The sequence below is a fragment of the Calypte anna genome, chromosome 17, assembly GCF_003957555.1.
Source record: "Calypte anna isolate BGI_N300 chromosome 17, bCalAnn1_v1.p, whole genome shotgun sequence".
In the NCBI taxonomy this organism is placed as follows: Eukaryota; Metazoa; Chordata; class Aves; order Apodiformes; family Trochilidae; genus Calypte; species Calypte anna.
This window is the reverse complement of record NC_044262.1, coordinates 6,818,416-6,840,526: the sequence shown is the minus strand read 5'-3', so window position 1 is coordinate 6,840,526 and position 22,111 is coordinate 6,818,416. Positions and strand designations below refer to the sequence as shown.

The 22,111-nt window shown below is 51.1% G+C and overlaps 1 protein-coding gene across 1 annotated transcript; it reads left to right on the top strand.

The window, feature by feature from the left end:
* Positions 1 to 826: 826 nt before the first annotated feature.
* ADGRD2 (adhesion G protein-coupled receptor D2) lies at positions 827 to 21,152 on the top strand. Its single transcript, XM_030461502.1, is given in 26 exon segments — positions 827 to 890; positions 1,856 to 1,933; positions 2,020 to 2,083; positions 2,598 to 2,828; positions 3,576 to 4,229; positions 4,708 to 4,806; positions 5,306 to 5,391; positions 5,750 to 6,031; positions 7,084 to 7,195; positions 7,572 to 7,706; positions 7,984 to 8,092; positions 8,758 to 8,863; positions 9,046 to 9,101; positions 9,854 to 9,980; positions 10,093 to 10,196; positions 10,453 to 10,555; positions 11,154 to 11,307; positions 12,053 to 12,186; positions 12,826 to 12,941; positions 13,992 to 14,112; positions 16,762 to 16,803; positions 17,019 to 17,072; positions 17,396 to 17,540; positions 17,931 to 17,989; positions 20,194 to 20,224; positions 21,037 to 21,152. Coding segments are annotated over 25 exon segments (3,288 nt in total). The 5' UTR covers positions 827 to 890; positions 1,856 to 1,885.
* The last annotated feature ends 959 nt before the right edge of the window (positions 21,153 to 22,111 follow it).

The following is a 22,111-nucleotide window of genomic DNA, read 5'->3' as shown; positions in this document are numbered from 1 at the left end:
ACTTGTGTAGGTGAGGTTAGAAACTCAAGATTCAGTGGGCACAGGAAACTTTTCTTCAGCTTTCTACATGTGCTTGGTTTGTATGGCTGTAGAACACAACAGGAGTGATGTTGGAAGCCGTGGGCTGGTTTCTGTTTCTAATGCTACCAGAAAACCGCAGTTAGTGCTTACAAAGGTTGAATTCTAAGACATGGGCATAAACAAAATAGTCTTCTGTCTTCTGGGAAACCCTAACTCTCATTAAACCTACACCAGCTCTAAGTTTGAAAGACAATTTGCACTTTTCCTCTAGATATCTTTGGTGTGGACTTAGGCTCCAGTCCCTGCATCACTGAAGAGCAGGATCCAGTTTTGGCCAACTGCAGAGACCCCTCCCTGCGTGCTGCTCTATGAGCCCTCAGCTCTGGGTGCCAGACTGTCAGGACTGCCAGGCCACCTCCAAACTGGCAGTGGTGACTAAGCAGCCTGGAGCAGCTGCCTCAAAGGTCCATTCTTCTGGGAGAGATTTACTGCAGAGAGCAGAGGCGCAGGGATGCGGTAATTGCCTTCATTCCCGGACGAAGACCCTGAAGAACAAAAGCCAGTTGCCCGTGAATCCATGGTGTGATTCAAGCATGCACTGGAGGGGAGGAGTGGGAACTGTGTGCTTGTTGCTCTAGCAAGAGCGAGTGGGCATTAATCAGCAGAGACGCTCTGCCCGGCGAGGTGGGAGCGCTGCCGGCCCCGGGGGTGACCCTGAGCCCCCCAGCCTGCCCGGGGCTGCTGCGGGCCCGGGCCTGGGGAAATGCAAGAACGGTGAAGCCCCTCGGTCAGGAAATCCCCAGAGGGTGACCTGCAGAGCTCCGGGGTGACCCCGGGAGAAGGATTGCCTGTGCGGAGCCAGCAGGATTGTGAGTGCCGGGATGTGAACGGGGCGTCGGGGGTGGAGGAGCCGTCCCGGGCTGCATCTGAGGGCGGGGTGCGGGTGCAGTGCGGGGGGTCCGGAGCCCGGGGCTCCCGGGGCAGAGGAGCCACGGAGCGGGGAAGCGGCCACGGGAGGAGCGGGGTGCGGAGCGGAGCCGCGGGGGAGATCCCGCCGTCCGTCGGGGCCGCCCCCCTTGCATCCCCCAGCGATGAGCACAGAGCCCAGCACACCTCTCCCCCAGGGCTGGGGCTGGTTGCTGTGTCACTGCTGAACTTTGGAAGACTGTGAACATGTTGGGAGTCCGGGCTTCAGCAGTGATCCTCAGTCCCTTAGCAGCAAAGTGCTCCGTGAGTGCCACCGCGGGTGCACGCAGCGGAGCCCGGGGAGAGCTCAGAGGTTACTTAGGGCTGGCAGGGGAGGCTTGAGGACTTGTTTGCACTGGAGAACAGTTTCCGTGTCTGTTTCTTTACTGACCCGTATCGATGGCTTTACTGGGTTTTATACAGCCACACACTCCGGGTTTCCTTCCCCCGGAGCCGCGGGAGGGTTGTACGTCAGTCCCGGTGCTCCGGGCTGGTTCGGCGGTGCCGAGCTGAGTGCTCCGGCACGGCCCATGGAGGCGTGGAGGCTGCCTGGTCTGCAGGGTCTGCAGCCTGGTACTGTACTCTGCAGGCTCTAAAAGAAATGAGGAAAGCTGCCAGTAACTTGGCACTATTTGACGATGCAGTTTATGGTGGCTTTTTTATTTAGCTAATGCAGATACAGACGCTCTGCTAACTTCCCTCTCTATTAATATCACACATCTGTATATGCTTTAGGATTATTCTATATCCTGGAAACAAATGTAAAACTGAGACTTTGGATTTGGAAGAACTCAGTGAATTCAGGGGAACCGAGTATTTGATTTGCTGTCTCTGCAGTGCAACTCCAGTAGTGTTTTGTTTATTCTAGCAAAGGCTGAAAGCTTCCCAGCTGGTCAGCATGGTTAGGAGAGACCTGAGACCCGATTTTTGGTTCTTCAGCTTTCTGGTGAGTTTTACAGTAATTTTATAATTTGAGTATATGAGGTAATGCCAATGCTTTGTATGATTGTTAAGAGAGATCCTCTCCAACAGGTTGGCAATCTGTCCAGGAGTCTCTTGGCCTTTGCAGCCCTTGCCAAGAATCAGACTTCTAAAGGTGAGTGCTTTTATCAATAGTTCCATATGTTCTTCCAAACAATATTCAGCACAGAGAAACAACACATCAAAAGGTGGCAGAAACAGACGCAAAAACATTTTTTTCCAGTAGCCCCTTTTTTGTCTGAAATGGTATTTGCACAGCTAAATATTTGCTTGACTAACAATGAAATTACTGTCTAAAATCAGGTAAGTAGTGCTCAGCTGCTGGTCTTCATGGCACTATAGCTGTGAACAAAACAGATTATTTTGTGCTTGCATATTGCATCTGCAAATGCAGAAGCTGGTAGGAGCTGAGAAATGGGTATAGAATGAGAAAATTTACTTTCACATATCTGCTTCACTGAACATCCCAAATGCTGAATGTGGAGATGAGCTCCTGCCTTCAGCTCCTCCTGGGTGCACCAGGCACTCCTTGTAAATGTTGGGGATGCTGCAAGAGACTGACTCTGTAGTGTATGTGGCAGGAGAATGGGTTGGAGAATGGTTCCTCCACATCATGTGTCTTTCTTCAGATTTTGCTCCTGTCACGATTGAGACCTCGAGAGAGGTGTACGAATATGTGGCTACTACTTTGGACTGGTGGCATGCAGACAGATACTGTGAACACCACTTTGCTCAGTTGCTTTTTGAGCCCCAAGATAGTGAAGAAGCTTCCTTGAGCAAAATGCTGCAGTCCCACCACATCAGGGGCTCCATCTGGCTAAATGAAAGGGATGGTGTCCTGCACAAACCAAAACGGAGACGTGAGTATATGTGTGTTCTGACTCTTGGGAGACACGTTCACTGCTGGATCGTTTTCAGTCCTGAAAAATTAATCTGACTGGAAAAGTTGCCACTCATTTTTTATTGTCACTGTGGTAACACCCAGGACCTCCAGTCACAAGCTGGGACTGGCAGCTTGGGCAACAGCGATCCCAGCACGTCAGCTGCAAGGTCACTGTCAGGACTTCCTGGGGCATTGCAGCAGAGGGGATTTGCAGAGGGAGCTCCTCTGCTCCCTCCTCCCACACCATCTCCCTGTAAGCAGGTCTGGTTTCCTCAGCCTTGCCACTGGGGACCTGTGGGTCTGGCAGAATGATGATGTTAGGGACAGAACCAGGAGGATAGTGTTCCCCGGCAGCAAGGCACCTGTGGCAGCTGCCTCAAAGGTGTTATTTGTCTATGAACTTGGTTGCTATAGCATGGGGTGCTTGGGAACATGCTGTTCCTTCCAGATTCATTGTTTGCAATGCTATTTGCTAGAAACCTAAGTTTCTGTAAATTACATTTATGAAGTGATGTGATCTCATCTCACCTGCCTTCCTGATCCCCTTCAGGCACAGGAGAAGTGGAGCCTTGCTGCATCCTTACAGGATGTCCTTGCTTGCAAAGCCCATGAGTTCTTGGCCTTAATAGGAGGCAAATGAAAATGATGTTTTCACCTCAGCAGAAGATCAGCAGACCTTGGTCCATGCTTCTGCCTTTATGCTAGCTGAAATTTCTCTTTTTAGGGCACCACATTGTACCTGTCCTGGTATTCAGAGACAAAACAGACACAAAATACGTGAAGGTGCTCTCTGACTTCCCAGCACTGCCATCTGTCACAGCCTGTGCCCACCTGCAGTGGGACACCAGGACCCAGGAGATTGCTACCATCTTCTCCTATGCTGTGCCAGCTTTTATTAATGAGTTCCAGCTCCGGGGCTTTGTTGACGAGGAAGGCTTTGTTCGGTTTGCTCTCATAGTTCATGGGCATCACTCCCCATACCTGCCCATGTTCCGTGCTGATGGACAGTGGCATCACTTCTGTGTGACCTGGCAGCAGGAAAATGGGACCTGGGCTATCTACACTGATGGGAAAAGGAGGGCATCTGCCAGCGGTCTGTGTGCTGCGGGGCCATCTGCCCCCCAGGCCATCTATGGCCAGGGGACTTTCATAATTGGGCAGGATCAAGATTCTCTGGGGGGCACCTTCAAGGCGAAGGAGTCCTTCAGTGGGAACATCACTGATTTGCACATCTGGCAGAAAGTCCTCAGTGCGGAGCAGATTGAGAATGTTCGGTCGTGCTGGGTGGTAGAGCAAGACCTCGTGTTTGCATGGAGCTCAAATGCTCTGGAGGTGGAAAGCACCGTCCAGGAGGTGACCATCCAGTTTCTTTGCCCAGGTAAATGTCATTGCCCTCACTGCTCCAGCTCCCTCCTGCAGCACTGGGCCAGCACAGTCACCACCAGACCCTTGGTCACTGAAGACCCCAGCAGTGACCCCAGCACAGACAGCTGCTGAGGTGTCCTGGGCTCATTGCAGCCTTTCTCCTCTTCTGAGAGAAAGGGCTTACTTGTCAGTGATGCTTCAGTGCTCTGCTGGGAGAGGGGAGCTGTCCCCCAGCCAGCCTGGCATGACATGACCCATAAGTCACTCAGGACCTGGCACTGACACCAAGTTCCTCCTGGAGGGTATTTACCAGGCTCATGGGAAGCAGCTTCTGTCCCAGTCCCTTCTCTGGCTCAGCCCTGGGGCTCCTGGAGGAGCTGTTTGCAGCTTTTGTCTTCAGCAGGGTTTGGGGGTTGCTTGCAGGAAATGTGATACCTGCCCGGGGATGGCACTCTGGGGAGCATGGGCCTTTTCTTTGTGTGTTTCCACAGGGCCTGTTGAGGAATGCCAAGTGTTTGAAGTTGGCAGCAGTGGATTCAGTTACACATCTTGTTTGCAGCCTTTGCCTTTTATCTGTCGCTACAGAAAGGGTACAGCATCTGTTATTTATTTATTCATTGCTTCCACAGCATCCACTCCTGGAGGTCCCAGCTGGGGTGATGGCCAGTGGTGGGGAGGTCTCATGTCTGCTCTGAAGAGTTCTCATGCAGAGCATGGTGTAGCTGTGACTTTGTTTCAGCTGCATGCCCTGGGGACAGGACATTTCACTGTTCCCCAGTGGCTGTACATGGCACCTGGAGGAGATGCTGTAGGGTGCTTCCCAGTCCAGGCATCTCCAGACTCATTGTCCAGGGGCACGTGAGGGGGAGGCAGGAAAGAAGTGTTAGGCTGTCTCTCCAGATGGCATCTTTTACTAGAAATAAAATACAGCTGTGAGGTCTTCTTGTCCTGACTGTCCTACAAATTTACCCGCTGTCTGAGGACCATTACCCAGGCTTTGAACACAACACAGAATCATAGAATCATAGACATATGTTAACCATGCTGCTAGACACCACCCCAATGGTTATGCTTTTGTTTTATCTTCAGATGCATACTGGCAACTGAAAAAAGCTCAGATGGAATCCAGCCATTCACTTGTGGGCCACATGAACACACGTGCAGGGAGGACTGTGGTGAGTCCTGCAGCCCAGCAGTGGCATCTGGCACCAGAAGCAGGCAGGAACCTTTTCCTGCTGGTGTTTGAGGCCACTTTGCCAGCAGCTACATCTGTGGCCTCTTCTGAGCTGCTGTCAGTGTGTGACCAATGCAGCTGTAACTCGTGCTGTGGTCAAACAAGCAAAGTGTTCCTTCAGGTTGACTTCTCACACTGAAGTTGAGAGGCTGAGCAAGAGATCAAAATGTCAAGGCAGATCTCCTTCCTCTAAGGCTGGCCAGGCAGGGGTCCTACAGCAGTGAGGACAGCAGGGCATTGCCAAGGCATAGCTGGTGACCAGGGCCCTGCACTGAACTAAAACATCTTTTCCACGGCAGATTCCTGAGAACACCTTCACAACTGACATCCGAGACATGAACCTCTCTGTCGCTCTTGAAGTTCTGGATGTCTTGGCAGCTGTCCTGAGGGAAGGAGAGACACAAGTGCTGGAGTCATCTGACCTCCTTGTGGTGCTTCAGTTACTGAAACACATTTCTGATGTGGAAGTCCAGGAGGGAGAGGAACTGGAGATGTTGGAGCAGTTGGGCCAATATTATGTGGAAGTGACAGAATTAATCTTGGAAGACAAGAATATTGAAACGTGGTCATCAGTCAATCAGGTAACATGTGTCACAGCAGCTCCTCCTGTTGTGTGTGCAGCTCTTTGGACTGTTCTATGACCAGAGCCTGAGGACCTGCATGGTCACACCAACCCATTCTGGCCCAAGGATGGAGCTTGTGAAAATGCATCAAGCAAGAGCAGTTTTGTCCAGTCCAGGTCAGGCTTGGGTGCCTTGCTGCTGCCTCATTTGTTGAAGATGCAAACAAGATTTTATGCAAAAAAATCTGCAGTCAAGTGGTGTCTTCATTGCAGACCCCTCCAATGGGTTGTCACAGCTCTCTTCAAGCTTCTTTACTTTGTCAGCCTGGATTTACAGGATTACACACAATCTGCAGATTCCTGGTGCTTTGTAGATTCCTTGCTCCCACACTCTGCCCTCTCTGGCAGGGCAGTCCCCTTCCCCTCGTGGTTTGTTGTGTTTCCCGTGGGTGGGCTGCCAAGGAGATATCTGCCATCAGCCCCCACACTGCTCAAACAACCATCTGGCTTTGTGTGAGGGATTTCCATCATCCCACCCTCATCAGGATTTTGTCCATTGGCTTCTTCCCTCCTCACGTGGGTCTTTTGTGTCTGTTCTATGGCCTGCACTTGCCACCTGTCCCTGGGAAATGTGTGACACCGTCTGGCCTGGCCAGTGCTCCAGGAACCAAGCCAGGGACCACCAGAGATGAATGGCTGCTGAATAGTTCAAGTTTCCCTCATCATTTAGAGTTGCTCAGGTCTCCCTGGCCACAGTTACTCACAGCTCAATAGAGGCATAAATCCACTGGGTGAAAACTCTTCCAGGAAGAGAGGCTGGTTGTTCTACAACTTTGAAAAATTCAGGGGCTGGGTTTGAAAAATCAATACCTTACAGCAGCTTATTTAGTTATTAATTTCCATGCTGGTTTAATGTTGGGTTTTTGGGTTTTTTTTTTACTTTTTTTTTTTTTTTTGTAACACCCAGCGAGTTTGCCTCATGGCCAGTCTTGTCTCCAGTTTCTCATGTTTGCTGTGGGAAGCATGAGCTGGCAGTGCAGATGCTGATTTCATTGCTCTTGCTGTTTGCAGATTATCAGAGGGCCTATGGCTGTTGTTGAGCTCTGTGACAGAATGGTGTCACACTTGGCCCCACTGCTGACTGCAGGGAGAACGAAGATCACAATCCAGCATGAGAATGTTGGTGAGTGGCACTGACAGAGCTCAGGGAGGGCATCTCACTGGGCCCCAGCTCAGTCATCCCATTTGCTTCCCAGTCCAAGTCCACTTTTGGCATTTCTCCTCTTCTGCCTCTTCTCTTGCTAACCCTGTGGTTAGCATTCTCCCTATTTCCTTCATGCAGAAGTGGTATAATGCAGGTTGTAAAAGGATTGTAAGAAACCTTTGGGCACACGAGACAACTTGAGCCCAGATGCACATGGATTGCACTGAACAGGATCTTTCTGCTGCTTCTCTGAGTCTTGGCTGGGGTTTCAGTGCCCTTGTGGTACTTTGCTGTAGCAGTAGCTCTGGAGGAGGGCTGAACCCTGGTTCAGCACCTGATTCTACCCCTTCCTCAGGGATGGAGATCAGGAAGCTGGAGCTGAGCAGGCAGGAGCTAAGCAGTGAGGTGTACATGGTCCAGAGCCATGAGAAAGGCAGGCATGACCTCATTGAAGTGCCTGCAGAAGAAATGCAAAGACTGAAAGCCAGAGGTAGGTCATGGTACTTGTGCTTCCCGGGGTCTCCCCATGGCACTTCTGCATCCTCTTCAACAGGAGGACCTCTTAACCCCGCAAACAGGAGTGTAGGGAGGAGATGTCCTCGCTTTAAGGGAGATGGGCTGTGGGGAATATCCACAGCCCCCCTGCAGGCACAGCTTGGAGCTGTGAGTGCCCTGGATCCCCGGTGTCCCACCCCCATGCTGGGGCAGCGCTGGGTGCTGAGGCTCAGGGGCTGCTCGGAGCCTCCCGGGGTGCTCTCTCTGTTCAGGTCTCCGTGGAGTCACGGTCAAAAACATGTGGTTTGGCTACGGGTCCTTGCAGCGCTGCCTGTCCGGGACTGTCCCCCAGGAGGTGGCTGCCTCTGACGGAAGGCAGAGGTGAGTGAAACAGAACCCCCCCCCTGTACCCCAGGGCTGCCCCTCAGCACCACCAGAGAGCTCATTCTCAGCTCTGCGTTCAGCCTCCCGCTGCCCCTATTTTGGGGTGCCCTCAACGCTGTTTCATCCCATCTCATTTCTCCGGGAAGGGGTAGCAGTGTTTTGCTGCCCCTGGACCCTGCCTCACACCCTGTCCCTCTGGGCGCCTTTGGCTCCCCGCAGGGTCCCTGCTCGACAGGGTTGGGGACGGGGCCGCCACAGGGTCCCCTCTGCCGGGGCGGAAGGAGCGGGAGTGTCCCAGGGCTGGTGGCTGCAGGGCTGGCGGGAGGACAGCCCCGTGGTCCCCGGGGAGGTCTGGACACTAGGTGGAGATGGCCACCCGCACATCCCCGCACATCCGCTGCTTCCCTGGGCTCAGCCGCTCAGCCCAGCCCCCCCGCCTGCTCCAGAGCCCGCTCTGCGGGGTCCCTCCCGCACTGAGGGGGTCAGCGGAGGGGTTCTGTTCACCAGGGGACCTGAGGTGGTTCCAAGTCCTTTGCTGCTGGCACTGAAGCACTCCACGCGTGGCTCTGGATCTTTCCAGATGTCTTGTATGTTGTGAGACCCCGTGTTCTGAGCACGCCCTGTGTTTTCCCGTGCCCCTGAGTAGCCCCTTCCCTTCACAGGTACCTGAGCACCACGGTGGGCACTGCTCTCATCTCCTCCACTCTGCTCAGTGACTACCAGGAGATCAGCACCTCCGTGCGCTACCGCCTGCAGCACCACATCCAGGTACCTCGTGAAGCATCCCTGCTTGGGGGCTCAGGGCTGTCCCATGCCCAGCTCTCCCACCTCGGCTTCTGTGTCCCTGGGCTGGAGTTTGTCCTGTGCTGCCTTGTTGCAGCCTGGTGAGGACACTGCCTGCATCCAGAGAGTGCATGACTGTGACATCTCTTCTCCTTCTCTGCCGGCAGGACCTGCACCATCAGCTGGTGGGGCCCATCTGTGCCTTCTGGAACTTCAGCCTCAGGTGCCTTATTTCAGTTCCAGTCCCCAGATTTATGAGCTTTTATTTTCACTGAAAAACACAGTGTAACAATATAAATATAAAAGTAGAGATCTATATTTTTTGCCTGCTTTGCACACTGACATCCTCTGTCTGCTGTGGTAGCACTCTCCTGGGAAGGTTTCTGCTGTAAAAGTCACTCACAAGCAAATGACCTTTAATGAGGCATATACAACTAAAATGGAAAGGCTGAGTTAATTATGATTGTTGCCTGCAACAAAGAAAGGTTGGGCCAAGATATATAGCCCAACAGACTGCAGGACTCCCATGCCTCATAAATACTGCTTGGCACTGAGATGTGTTTTTGCTGGATGTCACTACAGTGAGAGCACTGAGTCTGTGATATATTATGGATTGGTAATTAAGTCATTCAAGTGCAAAAAACCTCCTTAGAGTCCCAGCTTTGCAACAGGCATGGATTATTTTGGGAAAGGTGTAAAGAGGGTGTTTTTGGAGGCAGCTGGTTGCTCTCTACTAGTAGAGGCTACCTCTACTAGCCCTGCCTTGAAGTTGATCTTCCCTTCCACATGACAACCTGTTCTTGATACCTTCCTCTTCTTCATTTCAACTCTGCTTCTTCTGAAAGAATGAAATTCCCTTAATGCCTTAGCTTTCTGTTGAAGTGGATGGTAATTCCTATATTTTCTTCTCTGTTTTTAGCATTGGTTTTGGGTTTTCTTTTTTTTTTTTTTTTTTTCTTTTTTTCTGCATGTTAGCCCAGATGCTGGTGGGATGTGGTCCACAGATGGCTGCTCTGTGGTGACATCTCTCCCAGACTCCACTGTCTGTTTTTGCAACCACACCACGAATTTTGCTGTGCTGCTGCAGGTCTATGACATGCAGGTAAGAGAGGAGCCTTTCCCTGATGGTCTGTGGGGTGGATGACAGAACTGCTACCAGACTGTGGTTAATTTGTGGGGTGTTTGTGTCTTCTGTTGTTTCATGGTTGGAGCAGAGGAGCACCAAGGAGGAGCTCACACTGCAGACCTTGACTTTTATTGGATGTGGAGTTTCCTTCTGTGCCTTGATTGTTACCCTCATTTTATTCTTTGCAGTTGGGTAAGAGAAGTTCAGACACTTGTAGCCATCTCTGTGGTTTTTGTTTGCTATTTTCCTTCAGAACAAGTCTGCAAACAAGGTATCTTGGGTCAGTGTGGGGAGAGGTAGGTGTGTGGGGAGAGGCTGGGGAGCTTTGCAGGGAGTAGCAGAGATAGCAGATCACCCAGGCAGGTCTGTGCAACCCAGCAAGGACTAGTGAGAACATGTACACCCTCTCCTTTGACTGCAGCTGAGGGTTTCCTGTCTCCTCCCTCAGTGTCCCCAAGAGTGAACGAACAACTGTGCACAAGAACCTGATCTTTGCATTAGCTGCAGCAGAAGCTCTGCTCATGTTCAGTGAATTGGCCAAGACCAGCCAGGTAAGCTCACCAGAACATGTCCTGTTCAGGCAGCAAAACAAGCCTTATTGTCACAGCAAAACTGTAATCCTTTTTATTAATGTTTCATTAATTACCTGTGACTTGGATCTAAGAAAGAATTGTGTCTCTGTGTTTGGAGATAAGGATACATACATTGTGCAATTTGCCAGGAAAAGTTACCTCTTTCTTCTGATAGTTTGTCTCCAGCAAAAAATGCTTCAGGAAATTTAAGTAGTTACAAAGCAGCAACATAGAGTTATGTCCTCTTCTGTGTCCTCTTCCACATCCCAGGGCTCAATCAAGCAGCTCTGAGGTTAGAGGCCTTCAAGGTAAGTCCAAGAACTGCAGGAAAAGATGCTGTCAGTTCCCTCTTCTGTGGCTTTAGATGGTCACAGAAGAAATGAGTGTGAGCTGCAGCAGTTAGACTATTGATGTCTTGCAGTTTCAAGAACTCTTTTTCATGCTTGTGGATGTTTAAATCCACCACTCCTGCACTCTCTGCAGCATAATTTACAGGTTGCTCTCTCCTTCCTGATCACACACACTCAGAAGCCCCCAGAGGTCTCCTGACACAGTGTGTGGTTTCTCTTCTCTCCAGGTGATGTGTTTCATGGTCACTGCCTCCCTTCATCTCTTCTTCATGGCAGCCTTTTCATGGATGCTGGTAGAGGGGCTTCTCCTGTGGAGCAAGGTGGTAGCAGTCAACATGAGTGAAGACAGGAGAATGAAGTTCTACTATGTGACAGGCTGGGGTATCTACAGACTCCTCTGCATTGGGTGCTCAGAAAAATGGGTCAATTGTTTTGTTTCACAAAAATGTCGGTAGAAGAGATTCACACATATTTGGTTTGATTCACTATGAGACCAGGGTGCCACTGCTCTCCAGGATCTTTCTTACCTTTGAGTGTGAAATTGACAGTTTTAGATTATAAATGAGAAAACATTTCTGTTCTGTACCATTCAAAAAAGTTTATAGTAAGTTCTTGTTCTTGGAAGGCATTACTACTGTCTGTTAGTGACTAAGCACCCTTTCCTCAGAGGGAGCCCTTTAGGGCCATAGGATTCATTTGGATAATCTGAGTTTCACACCAAAGAGGAGTCTCATTAGGTCAATGCTCCTTGCAAAACACCCACCTGGTTGGCCATTAGGCCACAGGCTCAAATATTTTTGATTGTTTCATGTCTTTGATTGTCCATTTTGTTAAAAAAGCAATCTGAGGAGTAAATTGCTTTGATCAGGACTCAGGACTTGGAATGCTTTATACCTAGAAGAGTGATGCTGACAGCATATAAATCTGGTCTTGCAGAGCCAGGACAGATTTCACTGCAGTAAATTGATGTTGCTCATGGGGTTTCAGAGGCTAAACGCGCTCATGCTGGAGCGTGTCTGGTCTTGGGGGGTTTGAAGCAATTGTCTAGAGCACAGCTGACCTGCATGGCTCATCTCTGCTTTTCCTGGGGTTTAATCTGTTGTGGTTTGTTTTTTTTTTTCTTCAGGTCTTCCAGTCATTATTGTGGGGGTGACCCTTGCAACTTCCTTTAACAAGTATGTGGCAGACAACCACTGCTGGCTGAACATTCAGACCAACGTCATCTGGGCCTTTGTTGGTCCTGTTCTCTTCATCCTGGCCGTAAGTGCCAACACCTGCCTGGAAGGTGTGATCCCCTCGTGTCTGGTTTTAGGAAGGCATTCCAGAATCAGGGGTGTGAGCATTTCTGTGGCTAAGGTGCTTGCTCACAGGACTGTGACTGCTACTTTTAAAGGAATTTTTTTGTTACACCTTATATATACTTTCACAGCACAAATAAATCTCTTTAACCAGAGCAGCTTTTTGATAGAAAAAAAGTGCTTTAAGAATATTTTGCTGACCAGTTCTTGTGTTGGCTGTTCAATTAGGAATGTAGATTGATGTGTAGGCTGACTGTGACTTTGCCTTAACTAAAGGTCTCATTTTAATATGGGAACATCTATGTCTCTGAAGTAGCATGAGTGTCATTGTACAACAGCACAGTAGCAGAAAAAGGTGCAATGTTCAAGGGATCCAGAGTAGACACTTGACAGGGAAGACATTCTGTAGAAGAGGTTTTGAGATAAGTTTTCCAGATTTCATATGTACTTGGATAGCTCTATGAAGTGTTTTATTCACTGCTTTCTCAGGAGTGACACCTTTCTCCCCAAGTTCTGACACTTAGTTAGCCAGTCCCCAGCAGAAAAGCCTCACCCCACTGGAGCTGAGATTACAGGAGGTTACTGGGCTCTTCTCTGGCAGGTGAACACCTTCGTGCTGCTCCGTGTGGTTATGGTGACTGTGTCCAGTGCTCGCAGGAGATCAAAGATGCTGACACCCAACAGCAGCCTGGAGAACCAGCTTGGAATACAGATCTGGTGAGCAGGGGAGGGATTGGCGTTCCCTGCCCTGCCTGCTCTGGGGATGAAATGATGGGATTACTGTTAAACCGAGAGTCTTTGCCTTGACAAAGTGAAGGCTGGGAGAGGCAGGGCAGGAAGGATTTTCTCCTGCAGGGTAACTGTGAGGCAGCCTGCCTTCTCCAGACAGCACTCCCAGCCTGGTGAACCTGGTGAGTTTGAGACATGGTGGATGGAAAATAACACTGGTAGTATGAGCTTCTGTAATCAGCCAATATAGAGAGACCTCCAAAAAACTGCTGCTTGAGTCATTATTTTATCACCCTCTGTGAATCTTTATTGTTGTTAGCTGGCGCCGGGTACCCCCGCTAGACACGCATTGTTCCCCTGTATCGTAAATAAATTTTCCCAAATTTACAGAGGCACGAAGATAGGGCATTTCTGGAGGGCAGGGTGACATCCATATGCTAACAAAACAAATACAGAAGTCCTCCTTGGAGCAGCAACTGGGGGCAAAATAGCTGTTTTCTCATGGCTAATGACGTCAAAGAGCTCCATTCTTGCTAATTCTCAGTGATAAATAAAGAGCAGAGCTGGTACGCTTGAGGCCAGGAGGTGAAATGTTTGGGTTTTTTCCCTCTTAACTGATTTTGTTTGCAAAGGAATTTGTTCCATAGCTACCATCTTGGGTGCCTTTTGGTGGACACATCATCTGAAAGGCACTTTCTGGGGGAGGTGAGATGTCTCCAGCAAGGAGACAAGGAAATTTTCTTCTCAACTGTAAGATACAGGCCAGGGCGCTCCTAAACCCCCGGGGCTCTCCCAGTGCAAATGTCCTCTGTGCTGTGTATCCTAGTACAGGTGCCCTAGACACGTGCCAGGACCCTGGGCAGGGTTTGCAGAGCCAGGAAGGACACTGGACAGGATGGGGAGCTTTGCCAGGACAGTCAGGGCTCAGGGATGTGGAGCACAACAGATATCCCCATGGGGAGCTGGGAGGTGGGTGCTGGTGCACAGTGTTTCACTCTGAAATGGGCCCAGGTAATGCTGAGCTCTTCTTCCTGACAGGGCCACAGCCAAGCCCATCCTGGTGTTGCTACCTGTGCTGGGGCTGACCTGGGTGTGTGGGGTCCTCGTCCACCTCAGCATCATTTGGGCTTATGTCTTCATCGTGCTGAACTCCCTCCAGGTGAGTCCTGTTCCAGGTCAATTCTCACATCCACATCAAGTGGGTATCAGTGGCTTCGTGTGTATAATGTTTCTATTAACAGCGATCTCTGTAAGGCAGAAAATTAGTCTGGTGTGTAAAGTAATGCTTAATATTTGCTTTTAAGTATGCTGATTTCATCAAAAGTGTTTAAAACTTGAACCAGCCTCTGTGTGGTTAAAAGAGCAAAGCACATTGTGTCATCCACAGAACCAGGAGTACGCAGTTCTGCTCTGAGCCAGGACTGTTCCTGGGACCTCAGGATATCTGAAACTCAGGGACACATGGTGACAATAAGTCCCAGAACATGTGCTTGCCACCTGCGATTCAAACCTCAGCCCCTTGCTGGCAGAAGCTTCCCAAACCTCAAGGGAAAGCAGCTGTAGATGGAGCTAGAGAAGCACTGAACCCCCCTGCTCCTGCTGAGCGGGAGGGGATGGTCCAAGGTGAGCTCTGCAGGCAGCCAGCCCAGGAGCTGACTGGCTCCAAGCCCTGGAGATCAGACTGTGCCAGCAGAAACCCCATAGTCACCCCTCTCCCCGTGCACTGGATATTCACAGGCAGGTTTTACAGAGTGCCTTGCCCAGTCCTTGGGGACAAATCTTGCTCCAGGAGACCCAAGTGAAGAGAGCAACTGAGTACTACCCTCCAAGTCATTGGGATCCAAAGAGTTCTCCAACTCCTGTCAGTCTGCTTCTGTCTCACTTCAGTGTTCATTCTGTAAAAACATGAGCACACGCATGACACCAGAGGGGTCCTGCTGAGGACCTCAGGCTTGATGCCTTCAGAAGGGCTGTTCTCCAGTAACACTCAGGGCTGCTCTTCCTTCTGCAGCCCAGAAAAGGCTGGAAAAAGGATCCTGGAAGGGGAAATCCCAGGATGAGCCCCCTGGTTCTGTGACTGCTAACACCCCTTGGACCATGTCAGGGCCCGGATGGCATCCTCCAGGCTCACTCAGCCTTTACTTCCTCACTCATGCCAGTGGAGGGGCTGTGAGATGTTTGCTGTGGAGATGGGAGGGAGCAGAGATAAAACCATCCCATCTCAGCCCCCGTGCTGACTGTTATGTCTCACCTTGGAATTCCCTTTAAGGCCAGAGGGCTTCTTCATGCGCCAGTCCTGTGCAGGGAATTTTTGCTGCTGTGGATGTTTGTTTGTTTGAGTGCTCGCTGTTTATCTGCGGAAACCCCAGCCTGTTTTCAAGGTTACTCTGTGCGTCGACACCAAACATGAGAACTGCTCCAGGCAGTGCAGGAATTCAGCTGAGTGACTGAGAAGCAACGTGGAGCAGTGCTGTGCCTGAGGTGGCAGCAGTGTCTGGTCTCAGGGTGCTGAGCAGGAGGCAGCATCATCCCTGCAGCCCATGGTGTGGGGCTGGAACACCAAGACCCTGCTGAGCTCCTGGTGCTGGGCAGAGGTGACTGCTGCTGTCTAGAAGCAGTTTGGGTAAAACCTGCTGGCTTCACCTCAGCTGGTAGAGGTGGAAGGGTGGTCCTGGAGGTGGGCAAGGGGCTCCCTGAGCCTCTGCCTTGGGCAGGGAGCAGGAGATGGCAATGGGGTAGCACCCATCCTGCTCTGCAGCCACATGCCATGTTCTTGTCTGTGGCCACCCAGCACCTGCCCTGCCATGAGCAGGGAGCTGGGGGGGACAGGGTATTGAGGGCAGGAGTGCAGGCAGGAGTGCAGGCAGGAGCAGGCTCCTCCAGAACCCCAGCTCTGTTCCCACCCACTGCTGCAGCTGGGCCTCCTCTCCTTCCTTGCTCCCTTCCCAGCCGACCCTGCCGCTCCCCCCTCTCCCCACGCTCATCCAGAATGATTATTTCAAGGAAGACCTGCCTTGGCAGCCCCACCAGAAATCTGGTCTGGGGGAGTGAGCGGCAGTGCTGGCTGAAGGACAGGTCATGGCACGGCGCCAGGGTGCTGCTACCACCGTGCCTGCCAAGAGCCCACAGATGAAGAGCAAGGCTCCCAGCAGACAAGATGGATTACTTTTCTTGCTGCAGCTGATTTATCTAGCTGCGATAACAAACACCCCACAGATAGAACATAAATCTGGTGGGCCAGATAGGGCTGCCTTAAGACCAGAATCTTTGGTTTGGAGCTGTAATTAGCCCCAGTCTGTGGCCTCCAGGCGATGCTCACTCCAGCCCTACTGCGGACACTTCCCCAGAGCACATCCCACACCAGCCCTGGGTGAGCAGCTGTGGCTGAGTGGCTGTGGCAGAGTGTGCCACTGCTCTGAGGTCCTCATTGTGTGCACCCAACAGCTCCAGATGTGTGGGCAGGGAGAGGGTGGGTGAGACTGTACTGCTGGAGCCCCAGTGTGCTGGCAGGAGGGAGACCAGCCTGGCACTGAGCAAAGCCTCTGGATCTGCACCCCACTCAGCCTGGGCCACAGGGTCCTGTTAAGGCTGTGGTCTGTCACTGTGGGAGATCATGCTGCACCTGGTCTACTGGTGACATCCCCCACCCCAGGTGGGTGCTCGATGGGAAGGGAGGTCTGCTTCCCAGCTTTCAGTTTCCTTCCCAATTTACTCCTGGTGATTTCTGCTTCTGAGATCTGAAGGAGGTGTTTCCTGGGTGCTCTCTAGCTGCACAACTCTAACACTTCCTGCTCTCTCTCCTCTGCAGGGCCTCTACATATTCCTGGTCTATGCAATCTATAACAGTGAGGTAAGAGATGGCCCTGGCTGAGGCTCAGCCACTCCTCAGAGCTGCTCTTTATGAGCAACTGAGGGGGCTGCTGGGGTAGTGGGAGGTGCAACAGACAGTATCACCCTGACTGTGCTTTCTGTGACAGCAGTTTTTTTTCTTCCATGACTTGCTGGGAGATCTCTTGCTCTGCTAGAGCTGCTGTGGCCCTCTCTAATGTCTTTGCTCTGCTCCAGGTGAGGAATGCCATCCAGAGGATGAAGGACAAGAAGAAAGCACTCTCATTCACAGTAAGTTGCTAGGAAGTCCTGCTACCCTGGCACCCACAGGAGCAGAGCCATAGATGTACATTTGGTCTGCTTTGAAGAGATGATGTTGGAGAAGAAGTCTTTTTTTACTTTATTTTTTTGTCTCCCTTCTTTGCAGACCTGTTGGACAATGCAGACCCTAAGATAATCTATCCTGATTAGGCAGCAGCCTGTTGTATCAGGGTGCAATGGGAGTCAAAGTCCCAGGGGCTGCAGTGCAGATGAAATGGATCCTTAAAGGTGGACCTGGATCCAGCAAAGACACACGTTGGTTTTCACTGTCCTGTATCTCCTCCTCATTACAGAACTGCTCTCATCCCATCAACTACTTATCAAGTCCAAGAAACACAACCTCCTGGGAGACAGGGAAATTGAGTCCTTCTGCAGCTGACAGTGCCTTGTCGAGCCCTGTGCAGAAAGAGCCCCCAGTGAAGAACATCACCAACAAAGGTAAAGAGGGTTGTCTTTGCTGCTAGCCCAAGCCGTGTCATGAAACCTCAGTAGCATCATTATTCCCAAGGCTTGAATTTCAGTGCACTTTCACCAGGCACTGCCTTGGACCCATTTTCACACTGGGCCTGTGTGAGTACTTGAGGTCTGCTGCTGCAAGTGCAGCACAGGATGAAGGGCTCCCAGGGGAGGTGGGGATGGTCTGCATGTGGATCTCAGAGGGAGCAGGTTCCTGCCTGCAGGCTGGCCAGGCATGGGGTCTCATCACCGTGTCACACAGCATTGCATTCTCTTAAGATATTTAGGGGACACAAAGGTCAGAGTTCTTGCTAAAGCATGAATATTTCTACTCTCTAGTCTCCAAACTCATTGTGGTCCTTCTCCCCCTAGGAAGTTTTGGAGCCAAAATTCCCATGGGGATTTCATCAATCATGTCACCTGAGAGACCGGTATGTAGTGTCTTCTGATACTCTTCCACCTCCATCCGTGTCCAGCGTAGCAGTTATGTAGGAACAGTTCCAGTGAGGGGCTGGAACTTGGGGATACCTGGTCATGTCACCAGCTCTGGCATAACTTCAATGCTTCATCTTGATCAAGTCCCAGAAGCTGCCTGGCTTGGACCTGTTGTGCACGGACTGAGGGCAGCACTGATCCCCTCTGTCCCAGGGTGTAACAGAAGTTGCTGATTGTTGGTAAGGGGCCAGGCAGGGTCAGCAAATGGAAACAGCAGCAGGGACTTGTAGCAGGAGGAGCCATTCTTGCTCCTGAAGCTCGACGAGCTGCTGGTCTCTTCCAGGACTCCAGCCACCACACAGCACTTCCAGGGTAGAAGTGTAGCAGGAAGAGCCTTTCTTGCTCCAGAGGCTCAACGAGCTGCTGGCCTCTCCACACCTCACACCAGAGTGAGCTGAGGTGCCTTTTGTGGGTGTGTGTCCCACCTTTATTGGCCCCCTGGTCTTGCTCATGCCCAATAGGGGCCTGTCCTAATCAGGCACAGGTGGACTCACACCCACTCTTTGGCAACTCAAGGCACCTGGTTGACAATGTCTCTCTACAGGGACTCACAATCCCTATGGTGAGCAAGCTGCATCCTTCCAGGGAGCACAGGCTGGGTTGTGCTGCCTGCAGGAGCATGATGCAGAGCTCAGTAAGGTAGGGCCTATGGCAGAGAACAATTTAAATTTTACTACTCTGGTAACACTTCCATCTCCTACTATTGAAATGATCATCAGTCCTTGTGCACTTGACACACAAGTGCTGTAATTTCCTCAGAATAAAATCCGACACTACTTTAATATGAGTCCCTCACTGAAGTATCTCTCTCCCTCTCTAATATTTATCCTTTGAAAACCTGTGTCACATAGACAGCTCTTATTTATCCAATAGATAATACTTCTATAGCTGGCATATCATTTTCAAGCCGCTCAATAAAATCCATATTTTCATCTCTCATGATTTATACTGTGGTTAATGCCATTCCCCCTCCTGCTGAGCACCAGCCAGGGGATCTCTTCCCAGGCGATACTTTTCTCAGCCAGGTAGGTGCTGGCTCTGTAAGCTGGGACCAGGGCTAAGCTCCTGGCACCAGACCAGAGAGTGGGCCAAAGGGATTAACCCAGGGGCCTGAGATTCCCCAGGCAGGAAGCATCAGGAGGCAGCACATCTCCTAAATGCCAAGGCCATGGTGTTTCCTAGCAGGCAAAGACCAAAAGCGCTTTCCTCCATGTGAGGGTCACCGAGGATTTTGGTGTATCTTTGCTGCTTAAACATTGCATTTTTAATTAGTTTGCTTCCTTTGTAACACCTTCAGAAGGTGAGGCTGCTGCCAGTGCAGGAGCCCATGCTGGTGGGTGTTTTGACTGTGCAGCTCCTGGGGTTCCATGACTGATCCCTGCAGTGCCGAGCTGGCTGTGGGGAATTTCCACTCAAGAGAGGTGGTCGGTGTGGCTGTGCTGGGTGTTGCCCCCCCCCCTGGGTGTGTGCTGCCTTTGAGCTCTTTGGTTAGATAAGTCAGTGCTGGTTTTCCTGCTCCCTGGCTGAATGAGTCATGGCACTCACTGGAGGAGCCCTGAATTAAGGATGTCGCTGGCAGCTGCTCAATAGTTTGGATGAAGAGGAGATGCTACTTAAAAACATTTGAAAACACTTAAAATGACAAAACACTGAGCGAGTAAAGATACAAACACAGATGAGATGTTCTTTGTGTTTCAGCTTTTTAAAAGGTTGTTTGGTAATATTTATTGCTGTTGGGCTGAAAGCAGGAATTTCACACCTCACAGAGCTTTGAGCATCACTTAAGCTCAAGGTGCAGGTTCGTGTGTGCTCTTTCCACCACAGCTTGGGGGGAGAAAGTTCTCTCTTCTCCTTCCATACCCCCCAGAGGCCTGGGGGTCTCAGAGGGGAGCAGGGTGACCCACAGGCACTGTGAGGGGTGCAGTGGTGTCTGGGGGCACTGCCGGGTGCCCATTCCTCAGGGATTGGGATGAGGGCTCTGGTTCCCCACTGTGCCATGGGTCACAGGGGGGAGAGTGCAGAGGGGCAGGTGGGTGCTGGGGGAGCCCTGCATGGCCCCAGGGAGCAGCCCAGGGGGGTTACCAGCAGCAGAGTACTCAGATCTGTACCTTCTGCTAACAGATGTTCTCCCCTCTTTCAGGCTGTAGAGCTGACAGCATTCAAATCCTCAGGTAACATTTACCTACATTGTTTTCTTTTGATTTTTGCTACTGCTGATACTGGTTTCTGTGGTACAAGGTGAATCATCTTCCTCAGGCTTTAGGAAGGATTTCATTTCCCAGCTGCCCTGGCTGCAGTCCTGGCCAGGCAGGCGGGACATCCTGAGCAGATGAGGGGGCTGTAAAGCCCAAGAAGCACTGGTGGGTGCCCATCTCACAGCACCCACCTGGTTTGCACAGCACCTCGTTGCTTGGCAGGACCTGGGCTGTTTCAGGGGTGGCAACAGCTTCTGCTGCCATGGGGGATTTCAAACCAGCAGCTTCTGGCAGGCGTTAGAAGGGACTTGCTCCCAAAGAAGGAAAGGTGAGGTGTTCAGACAGGGATGGATTTATGAGCTTAAAAGCAGCCATTTAGCATCTTCTGTTTCAGGTTGTAGAAAGGCCAATGTCACCATGGAGGTGGATAGAATTAAAACCAGAAATCCCTTCTAAGCCCCAGGCCTCTGCTCCACTGCAGTGCTGGGGAGAGGCTGGCCAGCCACAGCTCCCTGCTCCCACCCCAGCTTCCCTGCCTGCCTTTGGCCAAGTCACCAGCTCCTCTGGGGACAAGTGCAGAATATTCAGCTTTTTTTTTTTTTTTTTTTACCAGCGACTGCCAAGTACCCCCAGCAGGCTCAGTGCTGTCCCTGGATGGGGTCACTCAGACAGGCAGTGCAGTGAAGAAGCACTAGGGATGGATTGATAGTATTTTTTCTGCATTGTTACATTTTCTTTTGTCTAAGGAAGCAGTGCATTCGCAGTTTCTGATTTTGCTCCACAATAAGTGTCTCAGCAGGGCATGCTTAGACTATTTGCAAGATGATGCCACCCAGAAGCACTGCAGCTTTCTTCCCTACAGTGGACACATGAGCAAGGCAGAATCAGTGGCATCCTGGAGTAAAAGTGCTGCAGCATTTCAGGTGTAGGAGTGGGGTCTCAGAGGCAGCAAGACCTGCACCCCAGCACATGCGTTTGTGCTCTGTGTCTCCCCTCCCTCGCCCTCACCTGCCCCTGCATATTTTCACTGAGCCACATGTGTCATTAAACTCCAGATGTGCACAGAGGTGGGTTGTTTAGTTTGGTTTTGTTTGCTCAGGTAAGCCCTCACTGCAATTTTTAAAAGCCTGGGGGTGCACAGCTGTCGGTGGGGAGGCCGGGATGGGTTCGGTGCCTTCCCCCCGCACGCCGGCTGATGCGCAGCAGCCGTGATGGCTGCTAGTGGGTGCAGGGAGAGCTGTGCTCGGCCACCCTCCCTGCTAGCAGTGAGAGCAGCTCCTTGTGTGCTCTGGGGTGAGGGAGCCCTTGTCTGGGCAGTCCTTCAGCCTGGGGTGAAGGAGAAGATCTCCTTGAACCAGAAGAGCTCTCCTCTGCACACTTGTGGACGTGCAAGCCGGTGTGCGGCACAACGCTGGTGCCGGCTGTGCTGCTCCTAGGCACAGGGCTCAGACAAGTGATTCCAGACACTAGGAAAAAAAAGGAAAAAAAGGGAAAAAAGGCAGTAACACCCAGCTGCAGTAATGCCTGGAAGACCCCAGGGCAACTCAGCAGTGCACGTGTTCCCGTCTTCACAGCTTGTTCAGCAGAGCAAAATGTTGTTTAGCTCTTGCGTACAACAGCTGAAGGGGAAGCATCCCATGAATGCATGTGCTTGGTGATGGACGCAAGAGAAATAATTTCAAAACACACTGCTACCCCTCTTCTGATTGTTTTCTCACAAAATAGTTTAGTGAAAAGGGACATATTTTGTTCCAAAGATCTTCATTTAAAAATTTCCAGCCAGCTGTAATGAAAATCTTGGGAGTCTCAGGGCCTAAATGAGTTGCTCACAATATCCCAAGAAAGCTGTGCTGGATCTGGGGT